Genomic DNA, 18,998 nt, shown 5'->3' with positions numbered 1-18,998 from the left:
GCGGGAGCCGGGCGCGCTGGGGATGCCGCTGGGACCGTGCGTCTCCCGCCAGGGATGCGGTCCCAGGAGGCTGAAACAGAGCACAGCGTGCCTTGGTCCAGGTGTGCCAAGAGCAGGCGGAGCCTTGAGGGAAAACCTATCAGCTCCCTCGGGTCAGGTAAAGATCTGATCCGCCCGTAGTTGGTGAGTGGATGTCAAGAGGATGGAGCCAGGCTCTTCTCGGTGGTGTACCACCTGAACATGAGGAAGAACAACTTTGCCCGTGCGGGTGATCGAGCACAGATTGCCCAGAGAGGCTGTGGAGTCTCCCTCACAGTACTCATCTCAAGTTTTGTTCACAGTTCTGCAACAGGAGAATGAGTTGGAAGTAGGATGTTGCCCCTTTTCAGTGTGAAAATCATGCAAATATTAATGACAAATAACAGTTTAAAGAATCCAATGTTCTCTCTTAAGAGAAAAAAACGAGGACAAGAGATCATGTTAAAAGACTTTCTTTTAACATGAGTATTTCTCAGTGCATTCTTCTGTTTAGGAAAATTATTATCTGCCTTTTTATTTTTCTATTTTAAAGATTGCTGTTGAGAAAAATGACAGCTGGCTCTGTCTCAGTTCCTCAGGTCATACCACTTCGAATCCCTCTTCCAGGGAAGGCTAAACATGAAATAGACACAAATACTCTCGTAGAAATAAAATCAGGTACGAATAAGTGTCTTTATTTCTGTGGTCGTATGAATTGTTTAGCCTCTATACTTTTCTTCACGTTTGATTATGATTTTTATGAGTGTGCATTTCATTAAGGAACTTACAAAATTAACCAACAGCTTTTGATGTGCCAAATATACTTGCGTGTAATTTTATGCATTCAAGTAATATTACCAACATACAAGTTATGTGTGTTAGCAGTCTTAATTGCTTCCAAGGTCGAAGTTTTAAGCTGTTACATTTTGCTTTGACTGCAAAAACAGTGCTTGAAAATATCATGTGCCAGGCTCACCCCCAATGTTTTCCTTACGTGTTTTAAAATGTCACCTTTCACCATGGCAGAAAATATCTTTTCTGTCATTGGAATGGATAAGCTGCTGTAATGTTTTCATACAAAACCATTGCCCATCTACTTTGATATAAGAAATGTTGCTCATAATGAAATTGTGTCTATTGAGTAACCGATATTTCATGGCAGAAAGAGTTTTGGTCCCAAACATTCAGTCATTTATGGAACTGCTCTATTTTGTTTATGTGACAAAAATCAAGCACAGTAGTGAGTACTCTGGAGTGCAGAGCTTGTTTTTCCAAGGTTGAATACAGTTTGAGTAATTACTTTCTCTGTTTCAGATACACCTGAAGTCTCTATTTATTACACTTTAGATGGAAGTAAACCAGAACTCATTAGGAAACCTGGCTATGGAGAGTGTAACACTTTTAAGTATAAGGGTCCTATCATATTACCAGTTGGGAAAATAGTGGTCAAGGCACTAGCAGTTACAAAGTAAGTAACTTATTTATTTTAGTCCTGTTTTGGCAAGGGACAGATATCTCAGTCATAGCTTGTAGCCATGTTGTTTAAGGCACTCCATGAGAAATGCCCCTTTCCACAGCCAGTTTGCAATTGAAATGATCTTTAGGAATTGCATTGACATTGCATTCTCATAATAATATTTATCCACCAAATGTTTGTGTGGTTGAATTATCTCTCTGATGTTTATTTCCTGGGCTGTGGGTGTGGGCCAATGATCCATAGAGGCTCTGGGTGAGAAGCTAATACTTAGAGCTCATCCTTTTGAGTGTGGTCATCAGAAACACCAGAGGAACCAGTATGGTGTTTTCTGGGGTCATCCAGTGTTTCAATGGATTTATAGAAGCTGGTCTTTCCAGCAACTTGCTTAGTTTCTCCCAAAGGAGTACAGAATGCCAAACCTCACAGCTTAAGTACAATGTTGGGTAAGGTAAAAATACAATACATAGAAAGAAAACTGGATTTTGCTGCACAGCCACTGACTTTGTCCAAACTAACTTCATACTTAGAGACAGAGAGAAGACACATAAATTCTCTGTCTGGACTGTGTTGCATTATCTTTTATTTCCAACAGAGCAGAAACTCCCACTCCACTTGGAGATTTGTGCTTGCTGTTCCCTGTTGTTAGCACCTGCAGGTAGCCTTAATTTGTGTTTGCGCTGGAATATAACAACATTATATTCCCTGTGCAGGGACATGCAAAACCTAGGCCTATGTGTATTTTCTTTTTATCACTACCTAGATTAACACTTGTTTCCAGTATGTTTTTATCCTGAGTGGTTTGCACATTTACAGCAATTTCAATGATACTGTTGTAATTTAACATGTATTAGTGAATTGAAGATTTTTTATTACCTAAATATTGCCCAGGACTATACTTATCAACTGAAGTAGTAACTGGCAACCTTGGAAAAGATGTTCAACCAGATGAGCCATGTTCATCAGTGGCTCGTTGCTGCACATGGGTTTGTGAACATTGATTTTCAGGGACTGCAGGAAGAGTACAGTCGTAACAAAGGTGTTTCTGGTAGAGTACAAGCAACCAAACATCCTTTTTTCTGTTGAAGATGATGACAAGAATTTTCTAAAAGATATAGCCGCACGGGTAAGTTTTAGCAATTGTAACCCCTTATGTGAATATAAAATATTATATATATATTACTTAGAGATTAAACTGTCTATACTATTAATATATTTATTTTCTCTGTCTGCCCATCTTTGCTGCTTTGGTCCTTTTTGTAATATTAAAATTTCAAGGGGACACTTTTTTTCCCCAGTGGTATTTTATGAACAATTCACATCAAATGTTTTAAAAATACATTTATAATATGAGTTTTTCAAATGCTTGCATTGAAAATAAATAGCCTAAATTTGTAGCAAGAGAGGATTTGAGCAAAAGCAAAAATTTCGTCTGGAATTCAAATGGAATTACCTTTTAGAATAAGGAAGGTGGAATGTTTACTACAAAATCAAGGAAGAATGGACTGAATGTGGAAATCAAGCCCGCCTGGGGTGAAACACCCCAAGACTTTCAAGGTATAGTATTACTTCATAAAACTGAGATAGTCTTCTGTTTTAGCAGAAAATAGTGTAACCTTTTCCTCTTGTATCAGATAGGTAATTTTAAAACCATCTCAGAGGACAAAACATCCTCTGCTCAACACTGCAAATAGAGCAAAACTTACCTTCCATACATTTCACATTACTTCTTAAAAACTTATTAAAATGTCATTAATTTCTCAGCAACATAACAAGGCCCAAGTCTGTATTTCTCTTTGTGCCAGAAAATGCTGTTAAATTGGTGGGATTACAAATCCTTTACAGAGTTCTTTACTATGTTTGCTTGCAGTAAGATTCCAAAATAAATACACAAAGCACAAATTAGAGTTTAACCCAGATTTTCGCAGTAGATAAAGTCTGTTATTCCATGGCAATGGCAATGGGACTGTTTAAGAGCAGGGAATTGTACTACTGTTTACTCAGTAATTTACTTTTAGGAGCTGGAGTTTTTCTGAGCATGAAGGAAGGAATAAAACTGTAAATAAAGAAAAATACAAAAGTAGGCTTTTTCAGAGAGACATGATTTTTCTTCTAGTTCAGTTTCCTGTAATTCCGTGCAGCTTATTTGAACCCAAAATCTGGATGTCAGATACATTTTTTAATATGCTTAGCGAGAGTATGTAATATTCATGTTAAGATATATATTAGCTGCATGAAGTGAATGACAGTGGAATAACAGAATTGTAATTTTAATCTTGGAAACAGAAAGAAAGACTTCTCATAGATCCCTGCAAGGACCACAGCTCCCTGCCAGTCATTTGGGAACAACAGAGTACAGAGAAGAATCTGTCTCAGCACCACCAACAGAATCATTACAGGTAAGCAAAGGGGTGCTGAAGAAAACTGTGTAAGACTGTCATCAGGACAGAGGTCTAAAAAAATGAAGATATGAAGATTTGTGATTTCTCAGATCTCTCAGCCTTTGTCTGTATTTTACAGTCCTGATTTAAATTTAATGGTAATGACATACTAGAATAGGAATGCCCAAAGCAGTTTACAGTTATCAGTATAGACAAAACCAGGCAAAGAAAATTAACATTCCTACTAATTCTTTTCTGCTATGTTACTGAATGTGCAATTAGCAAATACCTACTGCTGTATGTTGTCAAGTTAATATTCGAAACTCAGTATTCAGTAGTGCTGTCATGAAAGTAAATAGCAAGAGATTGATTTATTTTTATTGGAAGAAGCTCTGGGTCCTTAAGGCAGCTAATGGGGGAATCAAGTACAGTTGATGCTCCTTAAAGCAGTGCATTTCAGTGCACTGTTTCCTGTTGTTTCAAATAGCATCTTCAGCTGATTTTGCTACTTTTATATGCATTTTGCAAATATTTGCTTCTAAGGGCTAAAGAAGTAACTTCATTTCAGTTTGCAAGTTCTTCTGCAGTGACAAACCAGAAAAGCTTAGCAAGCACACAAGTGTCAAGGATCCAGAGGGAAACAGATTTCCTTAAGTAAGTGACTTCTCCTTTTAACATATTTGTCCTTCGGAAAGTGTCTGAACCTTTTGCAAGCAAGTTGGTAATACTGTGGGCCTCTATAAATATTAGGAAAGCAAAGACAGACACTGGCTCATAACTGAATAATATAATCTAGGTAAGGCCTTCTCTTAAATGTTGTTTTACTTACATTTTACCATACACAGTTATCAACTGTCTTTATCATCTCTTAAAAAAAATTTCTAAGACCTGTAGAGTCAGAGGATAAACTATCTTTTCAAATTATACTACAGCCTTACTGCTGCAGTGAAAACTGCTCACTGGAGTAGTCTCATAGAATAGTAATGCTTATCAGTATTGGAAGGGTTCTGTGATCTACATCAGTGGTTCCCCATGCTGCAGCAGTGAGGCCTGATACAGACTGCATGTCAGGAGACCTGTTTACCTCACATGTTTACCTCCTCATGGTGAGGAAGAAAGTATGAAATTCCATAGCAGCCAGAGAGCTTTCTACTCTGCAAAGCTGTTTAGAATTCAGAACTTCATATCATGAATGCTGGGGTATGGTCTGGTAGACCATCACAGCTTGGAAACCACAACTGAGAAATCAGTGGCCTAAGTCCTGTCACAACAAGTTCCAGATTATTAATTATTATGCAGCAGTGCAATACTAAAACAAGCTCAGCTAGTTTGGTCTTATTTTCAGATGTGCACACTGTTCTGCACCTCGCCTGTCTAATCCGTTGGCTCACTTCTGTCAGAAATGTGGATCTCCTATCCCACCTGTGCCGGCACATCGCTTCCCACTCCCTGAAGGAAGGCAGGTCAGCAAAATGTCGTAACAATCAACACATCATCTTTGGAGTAAACAACATCCTCTGCAAGTTACGCACTCAGTGCCGGCAAACCTATTACTTAGTCGCACTTTCATTTGGAAGTTCTGTTCTAATTGTTTTGTTCTGCTCGATACCTTTAGCAGTAGAGCTGATGAAACTCTCAAATGATGAGCAAAATTAACCATAGATTTCTTCAAGTGCCATGTTTTTTAATAGGGAAAACAATGAAAAAGTAAATTGTGTTTTATTTGCCTGTGTCGAATATGTGTCTTATTCCAATGCTAACTAGTGCAGTTAGTTAGCTAATAACTAGTGCTTATGTCATAGCTTTAGAAGATCGATCTAATATTCCTGAAACCTTAAACAGTGGCATGTGTGGGCATATGTAAGAGCACCAAGTTTTTACAGTGGTGCCTGTAACTGTCTTCCGTTAGCCCCTCCCTAATAATAATTAGATCAGATAATAACCTGATCTAACAAGTCAATGGTGTGTCTCCTTTCCTATATCATCAGAAAGATATCTTGCCTGGGGCAATGCTGTAGTTTTAAGTAATGACTGAGAAGATTCACTGCCTGTTTAGATTAGATTCATAATTCATCATCATCATCATGGCTAGGCTTCGTGAACGAAAATTTAGGAGATTCATAATTAGGAGGATTTCAATTACCTGTACATATTTTATAGTAGCATTTTAATTTTACTGAAAATTAACTTAGTACCTTTTCAGCATTGTCTTTCCAGATGTGTTCATATTTTCTCAATAGCCTTTGATCTTTAGGGATCAATATCAGCATCAGTTGTTGTCAGTTTCTTTGTTTCAAGTGACTTTGCTGCTGATGTAGACTCCAGATAGGAAAATACTGAAATCTCATTATAACTTCAATGATTTCATTGAGGTCCTTAACATGCTGTGTTGTGGCTTTTTCTTCAGATGGCACCATGTCTTGAATGCAGACATCCTGTGCCAATGAATACACCCACTTGCATTGTATGTGAGTCACCAATAGCTCCACAGCTGCAGTCCCAAAACAACACCTGCATAAAGGTAATTGAGAACAAATGTAACATAAAAGTGATTTAACTCCTGGCATGCATTTTTCTAAACAAATTACTTCATTACAAATATTTTGATCCAACTTGGCTTTGTATAATTATGAGAGCTTTAAGAGTTAGTAGGATTAAAAACACCTAGAATAGAACTAAGGATTAAAAGTGAACAACATAAGCTCAGGAATCCATGCTGAAGAGCACATGATGTAGCAGTGGAGTGTGGAGCGATGGCTCGCATGTTAGGTTAGCAGTTGGACTTGATGATCTTAAAAGTCTTCTCCCACCTAAATGATTCTATGATTGTGTGCCTCTATGGGTGGCATCGTAGTGGTGTCTGCTGTAGGCCCCCTCACCAGGAAAAAACAGTGGATGAGGCCTTCTGGAGACAGGTAGAAGTAGGTTCACATTTACAAGCCCTGGTCCTCATGGGAGATTTTAGGCACCTGATATCTACTGGACAAACAACAAAGCAGAGCATAAGCAATCCAGCACTTCCTGGAAAATATCAAAGATAACTCCCTGGCACAAGTGGTTGAGAAGCCAGAGAAGAAGGGTGCTCTCCTGGACGTTATACTTACAAGGAAAGAAGGCCTTCTTGGAGATGTGAAGGTCGAAGACAGCCTTGGCTGTAGTGACCACAAAACAGGAGTTCGGGACCCTGAGAGGAAAGAGCAGAGACAAAAGCAAGATCACAGCCCTGGAATTCAGGAGAATGGACTTTGGCCTCTTCAGGAATCTGCTTGAGAAAGTCCCATGGGATAAGGCCTTGCAGAAAGAGGAGTCCAAGAAAACTAGTGATGATTTAAGGTGATTCAAGGATCACCTCCTCCAAGATCAAGAGGAGTCTGTCCTTATGAGCTGGAAGACAGGCAGAAGTGCCAGCAGCCTTGCATGGATAAACAAGGAGTTCCTGTCAAAACTCAGATATATAAGAAGGAAATATACAGAAGGTGGAAGCAGGGACAGGTAACCTGGGAGGAATATGCAGAGGCATTGTTAGGAAAGCCAAAGCCCCTAGGAACTGTGTTGCCAACAGGTCAAGGGAGGTGATCCTTCCCCACTCCTCAGCTGTGGTGAGCCTGTATCTGGAGTACTGTGTCCAGTTCTGGGCTCCCCAGTATAAGAGAGACATGGACATAATGGAGAGAGTCCAGTGAAGGTCCACAGAGATGATTAAGGGACTGGAGCGTCTAAAGGAAAGACTGAGAAAGCAGAGACTGCTTAGCTTAGAGAAAAGAAGGCTCAGAGGCGATCTCATCAATGTATATAAATACCTGAAGGTAGGGTGCAAGAAGATCATAGAATCATAGAATCAGCTGGGTTGGAAGGGACCTCTGAGATCTTCAAGTCCAATGGTCCACTACCACCATGGTTACTAGACCATGGCACTAAGTGCCACATCCAGTCTCGTCTTAAAAACCTCCAGGGACGGAGAATCCACCACTTCCCTGGGCAGCCCATTCCAATGCCTGATTACCCTCTCTGTAAAGAATTTCTTCCTAATATCTAACCTAAACCTCCCCTGGCAGAGCTTAAGACCACACTCTCTTGTCTGACTGATAGGTGCCTGGGGGAAGTGACCAACCCCCACCTGGCTACCACCTCCTTTCAGGTAGTTGTAGAGAATGATGAGGTCTCCTCTGAGCCTTCTCTTCTCCAGGCTGAATAACCCCATCTTCCTCAGCCTCTCCTCATAGGACTTGTGCTGCAGTCCCTTCACCAGCCTTGTTGCTCTTCTCTGGACCTGCTCCAGCACCTCAGTATCCTTCCTGAACTGAGGGACCCAGAAGTGAACACAGTACTCGAGCTGTGGCCTCACCAGCACTGAGTACAGGGGAAGAATCACTTCCCTGGACCTGTTGGCCACAGTGTTCCTGATACAGGCCAGGATGCCATTGGCCTTCTTGGCCACCTGGGCACACTGCTGGCTCATGTTCAGCTTCCTGTCAATCCAAACTCCCAGATCCCTCTCTGCCTGGCTGCTGTCCAGCCACTCTGTGCCCAGCCTGTAGTGCTGCATGAGGTTGTTGTGGCCAAAGTGGAGGAAGATAAACCCAGGCTCTTTTCGGTAGTGCCCAGTAACAGGACCAGAGGTAATGGGCACAAACTGAAACACAGAAGTTCCATCTGAACATCGGGAAACACTTTCTTACTGTGATGGTGACTGAGCACCTGCACAGGTTGCCCAGAGAGGTTGTAGATTCTCCATCCTTAGAGATATTCAAAAGCCATCTGAACATGGCCCTGGGCAAGCAGCTCTAGGTGGCCCTTCTAGAGGGCAGAGCAGAGGGATTGGACCAGGTGACCTCCATATTCAAAAGCCATCTGAACATGGCCCTGGGCAAGCAGCTCTAGGTGGCCCTTCTAGAGGGCAGAGCAGAGGGATTGGACCAGGTGACCTCCAGAGATCCCTTCCAACCTCAGCCATTCAGTGGGATTCTGTGATAATAGCAAGCAAACATTTTTGGAAGGAGAAGGATGATGAAAGAAAATTACTATCTGGAGACTAATCAGATAACAAAGGAGATTCATAATGTGAGGCAGTTACCAGCTTGATGTCTGTATTGGGCCTGGTTGAAATGGAGTTCATTTTTCACACAGCAGCTCTCACAGTGCTGTGCTTTGCACAGGCAACTAGAAAGGTGTCCATAACACACTGGTGTTTTGGCTGCTGCTGAGCAGTGCTGGCAAGCACCAGCACTATCTCTCCAATATCTCCAGTAGGCTGGGGGTGGGCAAAATCTTGGGAGCCAACATAGTCAGGACAGCTGACTCAAACTGACCAAAGGGAAATTCCATGCCATATGGCATCAGCTCAGATATAAAAGAGGAGAAGGAAGGGTAGGGTGGGCATTCATTATTTACAATATTTGCCTTGCGGATCAACCTCTATGCGTGCTGAAGCCCTGCTTCCCAGGAAGTGGCTAGACATCACTTGCTGATGGAAAACAGAAAATCTCTGAGTTTTTAACTTTGCTTGTACACGCATGACCTTCACATTTGCTTTAGTAAACTGCCTTTATCTCGACTGATGAGGTTTTTTCCATCTTATTTTCTTCCCCTGTCCTGCTGAGGGGAGTGATAGAGTGGCCTGGTGGGCACCTGGCATCCAACCAAGGTCAATCCATCACAGTCCTTTTTGGTGCCCTATGTGGGGCATGAGGAATTTGAGATAAGGATAGTAATTGGAAGAGGTAACAGACAAAATATGAACTGCACAGTGTTAGAGAGTGGAGTGATCATGGGGAATTTCTCGTGTTGTAATTGTGGTGAAAGGAAGAGGGGTGGATTGTGTGTAAATCTTCCACTTCCATTCAGTATTGTGATGTTATTTTGACTTTAATGTGGATTTTAATGATAATTCTTAAATATGTGATTGACAGAGATACTTTGTTTTCATAGCAAGGATTTGGTAGCAAGGTGGGGGGCTATAGGGGGGGCTTCTCTGAGAAGCTGCTGGAAGCTTTCCCTTTGTCCAATGAAGCCAATGTCAGCTGGTTCCAAGAGGGACCCACTGCTGGCCAAGGCTGAATCAATAAGCAACAGAGGGAGGGCCTCTGGGATAACATATTTAAAGAGGGGGGGGGAAAGTTATTGCACAGAAGCAAATTGCAGCCAGAGATGAGAGAAGTGAGAAGTGAGAGAAGTGAGAGAAACAACTATGCATACACCAAGGTCAGTGAAGAAGGATGGAGAGGAGGTGCTCCAGGCACAGGAGCTGAGATTACCCTGCAGCCCTTGGTGAAGACCATGGTGAGGCAGGCAGTCCCCCTGCAGCCCAGAGAGGTTAATGGGGAAGCAGCTCATGGAGGACCCCACACTGGACCAGATGGATTCCTAAAGGCAGATGTGCCCCCATGGGAAGCCCACATTGGAGCAGGCTCCTGGCAGGACCTGTGGCCCCATGAATAGAGCTGGAGCAGGTTTGCTGGCAGGACTTGTGACTCCATGGGGGACCCATGCTGGAGTAGCCTGTTTCTGAAGGACTGCAGCTCGTGGAAAGGGACCCATACTGGAGCAGTTAATGAAGAACTGTGGTCTGTGGAAGGACTCATGTTGGAGACGTTCATGGAGAACTCTCTTCCCTGGGAAGGACCCAATGCTGAAGCAGGGGAAGACTGTGAGGAGTCTTCCCCCTGAGAAGGAAGGAAGGTTACTGACTGTAACCCCCATTCCCCATTTCCCTGTGCTCTTGAGGAGGGCAGGAGGTAGAGAATCAGGAGAAAAGTTAAGCCTCAGAAGGAGTGGGCAGTGGGGTTAAGATCTGGGTTTATTTCTCATTATCCTACTGTGATTTGATTGGTAATAAATTCAGTTAATTTCCCCAAGCTGAGTTCTTTTTTCCCATAACAGTAATCAGTTATCAGTGCCCTTATCTCAATTCATGAGCTTTTCATTATATTTTCTCTTCCCTGTCCATCTGAGGAGGGGAGTGGTAGAGCGGCTTTAGTGGGCACCTGTCCTCCAGCCAGGGTCAACCCACCAAAGGTAGTTTATAGCCATTGGCCCAAATGGAATGTTTTATGGTAGCCCTGATGTAGGTGCAAAGGCAGACCTGAACTATTTGGTGGCAACAATCAAAATAGCAGTGTCATTATTCTTAGCCCTGGTAGAAACTCAGTTGCTAATAGTGACTGTGCTAAGACCTTTTAAGGATATTTTAAGGCACCTAATGATATGATGGTATTGTATTATTAACAGTTATTATATTATTAATAATTTTCCTTGCAGGTACTGGACTGTCTGTTTTTCGTGAGTGTAGTGACTAAGCAAACTGACACTAGTATATACAAATATCTGGAGCTATTGATACTGCATCTCCTGAGGAAACTATGCCATAGTTTTAAAAAATTAGTCACCAAGATACACAGATTTGTGATGACCAGGCAATATGGCCTAACTAAAGTGTGAAACCTACAGCACAGAGTTTAAGTATCTCTTCTATCTGCAGGGCTGAATAACCACAGCACTTTGTAAGATCAAGTCCTCTTGTTCTTTTCGTTGTTTACAGTTTTCAAATACTATGTGAAATGTATTCTTTGTCTGTTTAAAAGGGTAAAGTAATTTGTCAGGTGTGTGGCACAAGAAATCCTCTTCATCATAAACACTGTGCAACTCGTGAAAGCAAACTGCCTGAAATACAGACGGTAAGGCTTCTTGCATCAATGAAATGAAAGCATAACATTCTTTATCTTTGGAAAACTGAAGGTATATCCCTGTAATATATCCCTATATTACAAGGACAGAGATTTCCTCCCCCATGTCATATTCAAGCCCAGTACTGCCACAGATGCTCCATCACAAACGTCCAGCTAAACAGAAGTGTATCATGTACCTTCATGTTTCTCCCATGGAAGTCAGGATTATGAATGCCATTGAGAAAGCTCAAAAGGCTCTTAGAAAATGGGTAGTCTTGACTCCAAGGAAGTCTTGTTTTTGTTCAGATTATTTTCAATTGCAATAGAAAAGTTGAGTATATACATGAGGAAGATCATTCACACTGATTTCAATTATTTTCTGAAAACAAAATATGCTTTTACATTATTTTTCTTATCTTCACTTTTACATTATTTTTCTTATCTCCATTTGCTGCCTCTTCTATGTGCATACAGCTAGTATGCTTGTATTTGGCTGTGACTCTGCACAGAGGTGAGGAAAGCGGTAGTAAATGTTACTTATGGTAACTTATGGTACATTTCACTTCTCCACGTTGTGATAAATACAGAAATGAGAGAAAAATAATGATTCGCAAGTTAAAATCTGATTATAATGGCTAACATCCTGAGTTCTAAAACTGTTGCTAGAGGCAAAAGTCTCTTGTGTAGCCACTGAAGTGTCATTTCAAAGTGAATTTCAGTAGGATTCTGTACTTACCTAAGACAAATATATGTTTAGCTGCTTCACTGAATGTAGACATGTAGATATGTAATATGTAGCTGCATATGTAAGTTAGGCATATGGAGCATTCATGTCTTGTAACAGCTAAGAGAGAAAGTTAATTGCTTACTAAGAATTATTAATAGTAATCAGAAATTTTACTAATAATATATATTAATTAGTGATAAACATTAGTAATTTCTAAATAATTAATAATAGTAATTCTGATATTATTATTAATGGTTATTAAATAATATAGATTTAGAAGACATTTAGATTTGTGCCTTCGTAAATTTTATCTTCCAACTAAACCCTTAAATTACTTAGTTTCAGTTGAAATACAGGCCACAGATGAAAATAGGGCTATTTCATGTTTGCTTACTTGCTGTTGTGGTGTAATACAAATAATTTTCCTCGGGTTGTGTTCCTTATCCGTATTCCTGACTTGCAGAGAAAATAAACTGCATAAGCCTTGAAGCCAAACCTTACAAAGCAATTTTAAGTCCTATTTGTCCTAACTGGGATCTATACTAAACCTCTAGCAGTTTCAGATGAAAAACCTATCTTATTTGCTTACCCTTATAATTTGATTGTAGTAGAAAAACAAAGTAATATATAACTTGCATATAAGGTAAAAGAGTGCAAAAAGAATATTTATACAGCAAATTCCAAACTGTGAGCATCGCTCATTACATCAGCTGAGATGCAATAGCCCTGTACTCAGCCAAAGTAACTTATCCATCAAAGGTTAAAGTATAGGCTAACCTAATGCAAGTTTTCCCATAACTACACTGTGCTATAACCACCTATACAGGCAATTACAGGTATGAGATGACGCATGCAATCATTTTGGCTGAAGACCTCATTAACTTGGGTAAAGACAAGTACTTAACTGCTGCTCAATAGAGCTTGTGCAAACAATTTCCCCTTCTATAGTGTTTCAATCTAAGAACACACTCAAGGAGAATTTATTTTCTGTTAGATGAGTGCACATAAAATTTGAAACACTATCCTATATCCAATAACCATTGCTCCTGTACTGTACCAGGGAATGCGGGGGGTGGGAGTGGTAACAGAATTGAACTGGAAAGAATTGCAGTCAGTATTCAGTGTCAGAGCACCAGACTAGTAATTACAGGGCTTTGTCAAATAAAATAAGTAATTTTGAAAGTATATGTTAAAACTGAACGTACCATAATGCTAGATCTGTCTGAAAAAATGTTTGCCTTCATGGTATAGTGTTGAAATATCTGAAGATTTATTGTGTTGCAACTGCCTGTGTAGTAGCAATCTGGTATCCTGATTAATATTCCTAATCTAACAGTTTTAGGGAGTGGTACTTTACTTCCTTTTAATTCATTCCTCTGCTCTTATCATTCCTGAACCATGCATCATATGCTTCTCTAGTGACAAGTGTTGCATTGAACTTTCCAGCCTGGACCTCCTCCATCCTACTTTGCTTGTTTCAAGTGTGGTACAAGCAACCAGCCATACGCTCGCTTTTGCCTGTCCTGTGGTGTTTACATAGAGCCCCCATCAAGGCGAGGCTCTCCGAAAGGCAGTCTTATGGATCCTGGGGACTCACTGGGATCTTCTGAAATAAGACACACAGTATTACAAAGCCAGGTTTCAAAACAACTGAAAGGCTGGTCCATTGTGGGTATAGATTGGCACAACTCCATTCATTTCCTTAAGACAGTGTTGTGGTCTTTGAGCATGAGGGCAAAACCGAGGATACGTTTGTTCTGCTTTCTGCTGAAGAGCAGCGTTAGCCCAAGGCCTTAATCCAGCCTCATCCTAAATAGCAAGTGAGAAACAATCAGCTTTTCAAAACACTTAGCTCTTTAAGCTTATTCTATTAGTTTTGAATTATTTGTGGCATGCTGATACAAGATATTCCTTCATACAAATGTAACGGTGTTTTTAAAACTCTGTTTTAAGAAAGACCACAATATTTAGCAAGACCAGCTTTTGACCTACAAAAGCATACAAGTCTTCTGGCAATTGTGAAGAATTTTGACTTTGCTTGAATATTTGTGATAAGTTGCATTGTTCTTACAGACTGGTAATTAAAATCAAGAATTGTTAGTGATTCTTCCTGATAGCTTTTTCATTCCTTTACAATTTTGTGTACTGTTCTAGTTAAGTTATGCTTGTAAGCCATTTAATTATATCTGATTATATTACTTAGACTTTCCCTTCAACCCCCCAGGCTAAACAATTACAAGCTCAATTTGCCTGGCAACCTCATCCTGTTTCCATGACCAAATCAAGGCCAGAACTAACAGAAAGAGAAGATAAAGGAACCCAAACCATAGGACTTTTTTACCCGTCTAGCAAACAGTTGGAAAAGAAAGAGCTTGAGCTGATTTCACAAAAAGAAAAGCTGGAAAAGATGAGTGATCATAAGCCTCTCCTGACAGCCATTAGTCCTGGAAAAGGTTAGAAGTTCTGATTTTATGTTTTCTAAACAACGTATGACCTTGTTCTTTCTTGAAAATATTATAGTCTATGGAATGTGGCATCAGTACAACACTGATTTAGATCTTTACAAGTCTTTCTTCCCACCATTTACAGTGACTTGTAAATGCAGCGCCTTACAATTCAATCACTGATCTCCATCAATAGCTAAAAGAGAACTGTCAGCTATATCAAAATTGTGGTTACTGACCCCTGTGCAGCCTTACTAATTTGGTAGTAGTTTGATTTCCTCAGATCCCACACAGGGGCAGACAACCTGCATTTGAATTGGAAACCACTGAACAGCCACCCCATCTCCCAGCACCCTCCGATGTGAATTTCAGTTAGACCTGTAATGGCACCTGCAGGGAGTATCAATTAACAAAACTGAGGGGATCATAGCTCTTGAAAATATGATGAAGCTTGTCTACATGAAAAACTTGTTTGGGGTGATGTTGTGGAGGAAATTTTAGAAGTTTTGGAAGCAAAGAAAACCTAACTAGATGAAGGGATTCTTAACAGGATTACAAAAAATAGGGTTGGTAGAAACCTTGAGAGCTCTTGTAGACCCCTTCTTCCAGCCCCTCAAGGGTATCAGTACATCTACATCACTCATTGAAGAGTCTGTCCACTCACAGACTGCTGTTCCACTCACAGACTGCTGTATCAGTACTGCAGACAACTTTGTTTCACAGTGACTTTTGTGGTCAGTTTGTTGCTTGTGGAATGACTTGACTGCTGTCATTAAATGCTCATAATTTTTAGAGGTTTTAGTTTCACTATGCTGGGAAATCTTCAACTTAAGCTTTCTTGATCACAAACCCTTGAAGACAGTCCATCAGTATTAATTAGGCATGTAACAAATGGCCCAATTGCAAAGTTGTCTTTAATCTCACAGGGCAGTCCAGCTGTGCAATCCATAGGACAAGTTAATTTAAAATCATTACAGCATCAAAGCATTGTTTGGAGGAGCAGTTACTTTTTCAGATCCTGTTTCTCATCTCTAGCTCTTCTACAATTAGACGTTTAACCTCTCAGGCTGCTATCGGAATTAATTAATTAATTGGAATGGGTAGAAAAGGTTGCTAATTAATGTTAGAAATTCCTCTTTTAAGTCTGTGTATCTATATCCACATGCACTCTTACTTTTAAAATAATCACTAAGAAAATCTGTGTTCCTACTCCCTTGTTCTGAAATGTGGCATATTCTCTTAGACATCACTGTAGGAAATACAACACTTGACTCAGCATGTCAGGAAGCATAATTTCATCAGAGATAATAAAAGATTGGCCCATAATAGTGCCAAGAGAAGACTAACAATAACGTTTGTATAACTCTATCAGAAGTACAGCTCTTGACTTGTGAGTGAGAACTGCTGTCACTGGGAAAGGTTGGGAAGAAATTCTGCACTGCTTTTTGAATTCTGTTAATCCATTTAGCAGAGGTAACTTTGTTGAAGTTGCACTGTGTAATGTATTCTCCATTAGACCCGGCCAAGGACTGAGGAACACGTTTCATTCCATAAATAAATAAACATCTCTTACAGTCAGTTCATGCTATTCCTTTCCTTGATGCTGAGCTGTGTACATGGCTTGAAACTATCTGTATCAACAAGACTGTACACTATCACCCAGGAAAATCTTCTTTATATATGCCAAATATGACCATTATTTCTTCAAATAAAATACTATCAGACATTTGATATTAAAGCTTTTAAATACAAGTGATTAAATAAGATGTGTGGGGGTTATTATTTCTTGACCATATCAGCCATTAACTAACCTTCTTTCCTTTTGTGAAGATTAAAAAAATTACAGAGCAGTTAAGAGAGGGGGAAACGACAGCAGTACCAAATCACTAATCCTCTGGTGTGTACTCTATTTCTTTTTTTGCTGTACTTTCAGTCTGTTATGAACAGGAGCCAAAACATTTACCAGGTAAACTTTACAAAGAAGTAAAGTTTAGAACATTAAATCAGTGTGATGTAGGTGTAATCAACTATTGGCAGCATGGATTCAAGTATTCCATCAGTGCTGCCAAAAACTCCTTTGACTTATAATAAAACCATGCAAGAATATGTTTCTAATCATCTGGATTTTTTGAAATAATATCTGGGGATCTAGTTATGAACCAATTTATTGCAAATATTACTGACTTCTCTGGATAGATTGCTCATCAAGTAGTAGTCTAGTTTAGATTTTTTAATTAATACTTCCTATTTGTATTAGTTTTTGTTTGTGAGACCATGGCAGGGAAAAATTTATATTGTTCTGTGGATCTTTCTTTTTATATTCCTTTAAAGCTGCTTAACAAATAAGACTTGCTGTTTTAGTTTGACACACCAGTTCGATCTTGAAAGTGTCTTCCAAGCACAGAAGTCTGTGTGCACTTGCCTTCTCTTGTAAAAGTCAGAGCAGCACTTTCTTTCTGGCTTGGTTTCTTTACACTGTTTGGGGCTTCACTTAACTTGAAGGAAAGGATAAGGTCAGAACAGCTTCACTGTGTAAGTTAAATGAGGTTACCAAGCCTACACAATTTATTTACAATGAAATTAATCATGCTGTGTACTTTACATAAGTATGCTAAAAAACGAAAATAAGCCAGATCCTGATAACAATCAGTTAAGAATAAGAAAAAGTCCTTTTGTTTCTTTTCCTGATGAAAAGAGAATGTAGCTCCCAAAATGCTTGGGCAGGAGGTGCAAAAAACTCTAAATGGCTTAAGTTGAGTTTTTAATCCAGGCGCATTCAGCCTCTCAGATTTCATGCCTTCTATCCACATAAAGGAATGCTGACTCTCTCCCAGAGATTCTGACAGGCAAAAGAGCAGGAATGCTTAAGCTTTTAATAAGCTCTCACATATATAATTGAAAGGAATTTATTTGGAAAATAACTTACACAGACCAGAATGCTGTATATGCTAAGTTTCTGTGTCTGCAGTTTTCAGATTTGGCTTATTGTTACCTGTCAGTTGTTCCAAATCAACTAAAAACCGGTTCAATAATACACAGTTGCTTAATTGTAATATTTTACTTTTTTCTTTTCTTATGATCTGGATTAGTGTGAGATTCTACCTTCACATTGGACTAGTTTTGACTCCCAAGGAACATCCAAGATATAATTTTGTTGTGAATAAAGGTGCCCTAAGGATGAATTATAACCTATGAATAAGATAATGTTTCACCTGGGTTTTTTTAGGGTGTACCTTCCTTCTCATTTTCTTGATTAGATGAACTTTCTACCAAAAAAATTCAAATTTTTTTTGCATCTTGGTGAAACTATGCTATCTTTTAAATCTTCCATCACTTAACTAGAAGAAATGTTAATCACATTTTAAGGATTTTTCTCCTGCTTAACTCTCTCTGATTAGGTTACTGGAGAAAACAGCTGGATCATGTCTGTGCTCACCTTAGAAGCTATGCTCAGAACAACCTTGAATTCAGAGCACTGATTGGAGAACCTCGAATGGGAAAGGTAGGAAGGAGGTTGTGAGTAATATCTTCCTATGAAGGATCATGAAAAGATTATTGTAGCTGCTAGATAAACTCTGGAAAAATAAATGTCTCCCTTTTCTTTAGATGTTGACCTGTTTGTGTATGTAATTTGTCTTGTTTTGTTGTTCTATTTTTTGCTCAGTCTTTTATTGAAGATTTTTTTCTCCTTTCTTTCCTATTGTTAATTCTATTCTTCTTTTACCTAACAGCTGTAAGGAAAGTGAGAAAGCCCTTGCTCAGCTGTTTTATAGTACCCCACAGAAGGCAATCAAGAAGAGATCAATGGCATCTATATAGTTGCTCAGTTAAATAAGCCCTGCTAGAAATGGGATTTCAGTGATGTGCTCGCCTCTGCTCCAGGCTGATAGCAGCAGACAGCAGCTATTGTCTTTGGCTATACAGTCTACTTTTACTGTGAACTATACCAGTTTTACAGGAACAGAATAGTGCTTTTCTTACTGGAGAGGTAGTCTTCAGGATGTCACCAAACTGCATTAAAATGATTAAAGGGGTGACAGCAAGAAGGTGCAAACTGGAAATTCTTCCCACAGAGTCCTAGAAGATAGGGCTGGTATGAGTGAGACAACATTTGGTCTCTGACTTGAGGGAGGATCAACTGTCTAAACTGTTCCTGACTGATATTTCTCTTGAGGCTTTTCAAACTTACCAACAATGGAGATTTTGCAATTGGCCCACACAGTCCTTTTCTGCACTCAGCTATTGTTGCTATTCAGCTGCAGTATTGTATTGCTTTCTTTGGTAGCTGCA

At 39.7% G+C, this 18,998-nt stretch overlaps 1 protein-coding gene across 6 annotated transcripts in view; it reads left to right on the top strand.

Moving 5' to 3' along the window:
• DZANK1 (double zinc ribbon and ankyrin repeat domains 1) overlaps positions 1-18,998 on the top strand; it is a 28,403-nt gene that overhangs the window by 216 nt on the left and 9,189 nt on the right. The window contains exons 1-12 of one of the 6 annotated variants that reach the window (XM_064647882.1): positions 3-157; positions 610-696; positions 1,333-1,486; positions 2,501-2,618; positions 2,953-3,049; positions 3,779-3,891; positions 4,442-4,527; positions 5,219-5,336; positions 6,281-6,394; positions 11,454-11,546; positions 14,489-14,717; positions 18,107-18,210. In XM_064647882.1, coding sequence (XP_064503952.1) covers positions 55-157; positions 610-696; positions 1,333-1,486; positions 2,501-2,618; positions 2,953-3,049; positions 3,779-3,891; positions 4,442-4,527; positions 5,219-5,336; positions 6,281-6,394; positions 11,454-11,546; positions 14,489-14,717; positions 18,107-18,210 — 1,416 coding nt within the window. In that variant the 5' untranslated portion in view covers positions 3-54. Of the gene's footprint in view, positions 1-2; positions 158-571; positions 697-1,332; positions 1,487-2,500; positions 2,619-2,952; positions 3,050-3,778; positions 3,892-4,441; positions 4,528-5,218; positions 5,337-6,280; positions 6,395-11,453; positions 11,547-14,467; positions 14,718-18,106; positions 18,211-18,998 lie in introns of those variants that run through there. The other 5 variants (XM_064647878.1, XM_064647883.1, XM_064647884.1 and 2 more) reach the window with 5 other exon arrangements.

The sequence above is a fragment of the Pseudopipra pipra genome, chromosome 3 (genome assembly GCF_036250125.1).
Source record: "Pseudopipra pipra isolate bDixPip1 chromosome 3, bDixPip1.hap1, whole genome shotgun sequence".
Taxonomy (NCBI): domain Eukaryota; kingdom Metazoa; phylum Chordata; class Aves; order Passeriformes; family Pipridae; genus Pseudopipra; species Pseudopipra pipra.
This window is presented reverse-complemented; position numbering and strand designations above follow the sequence as displayed.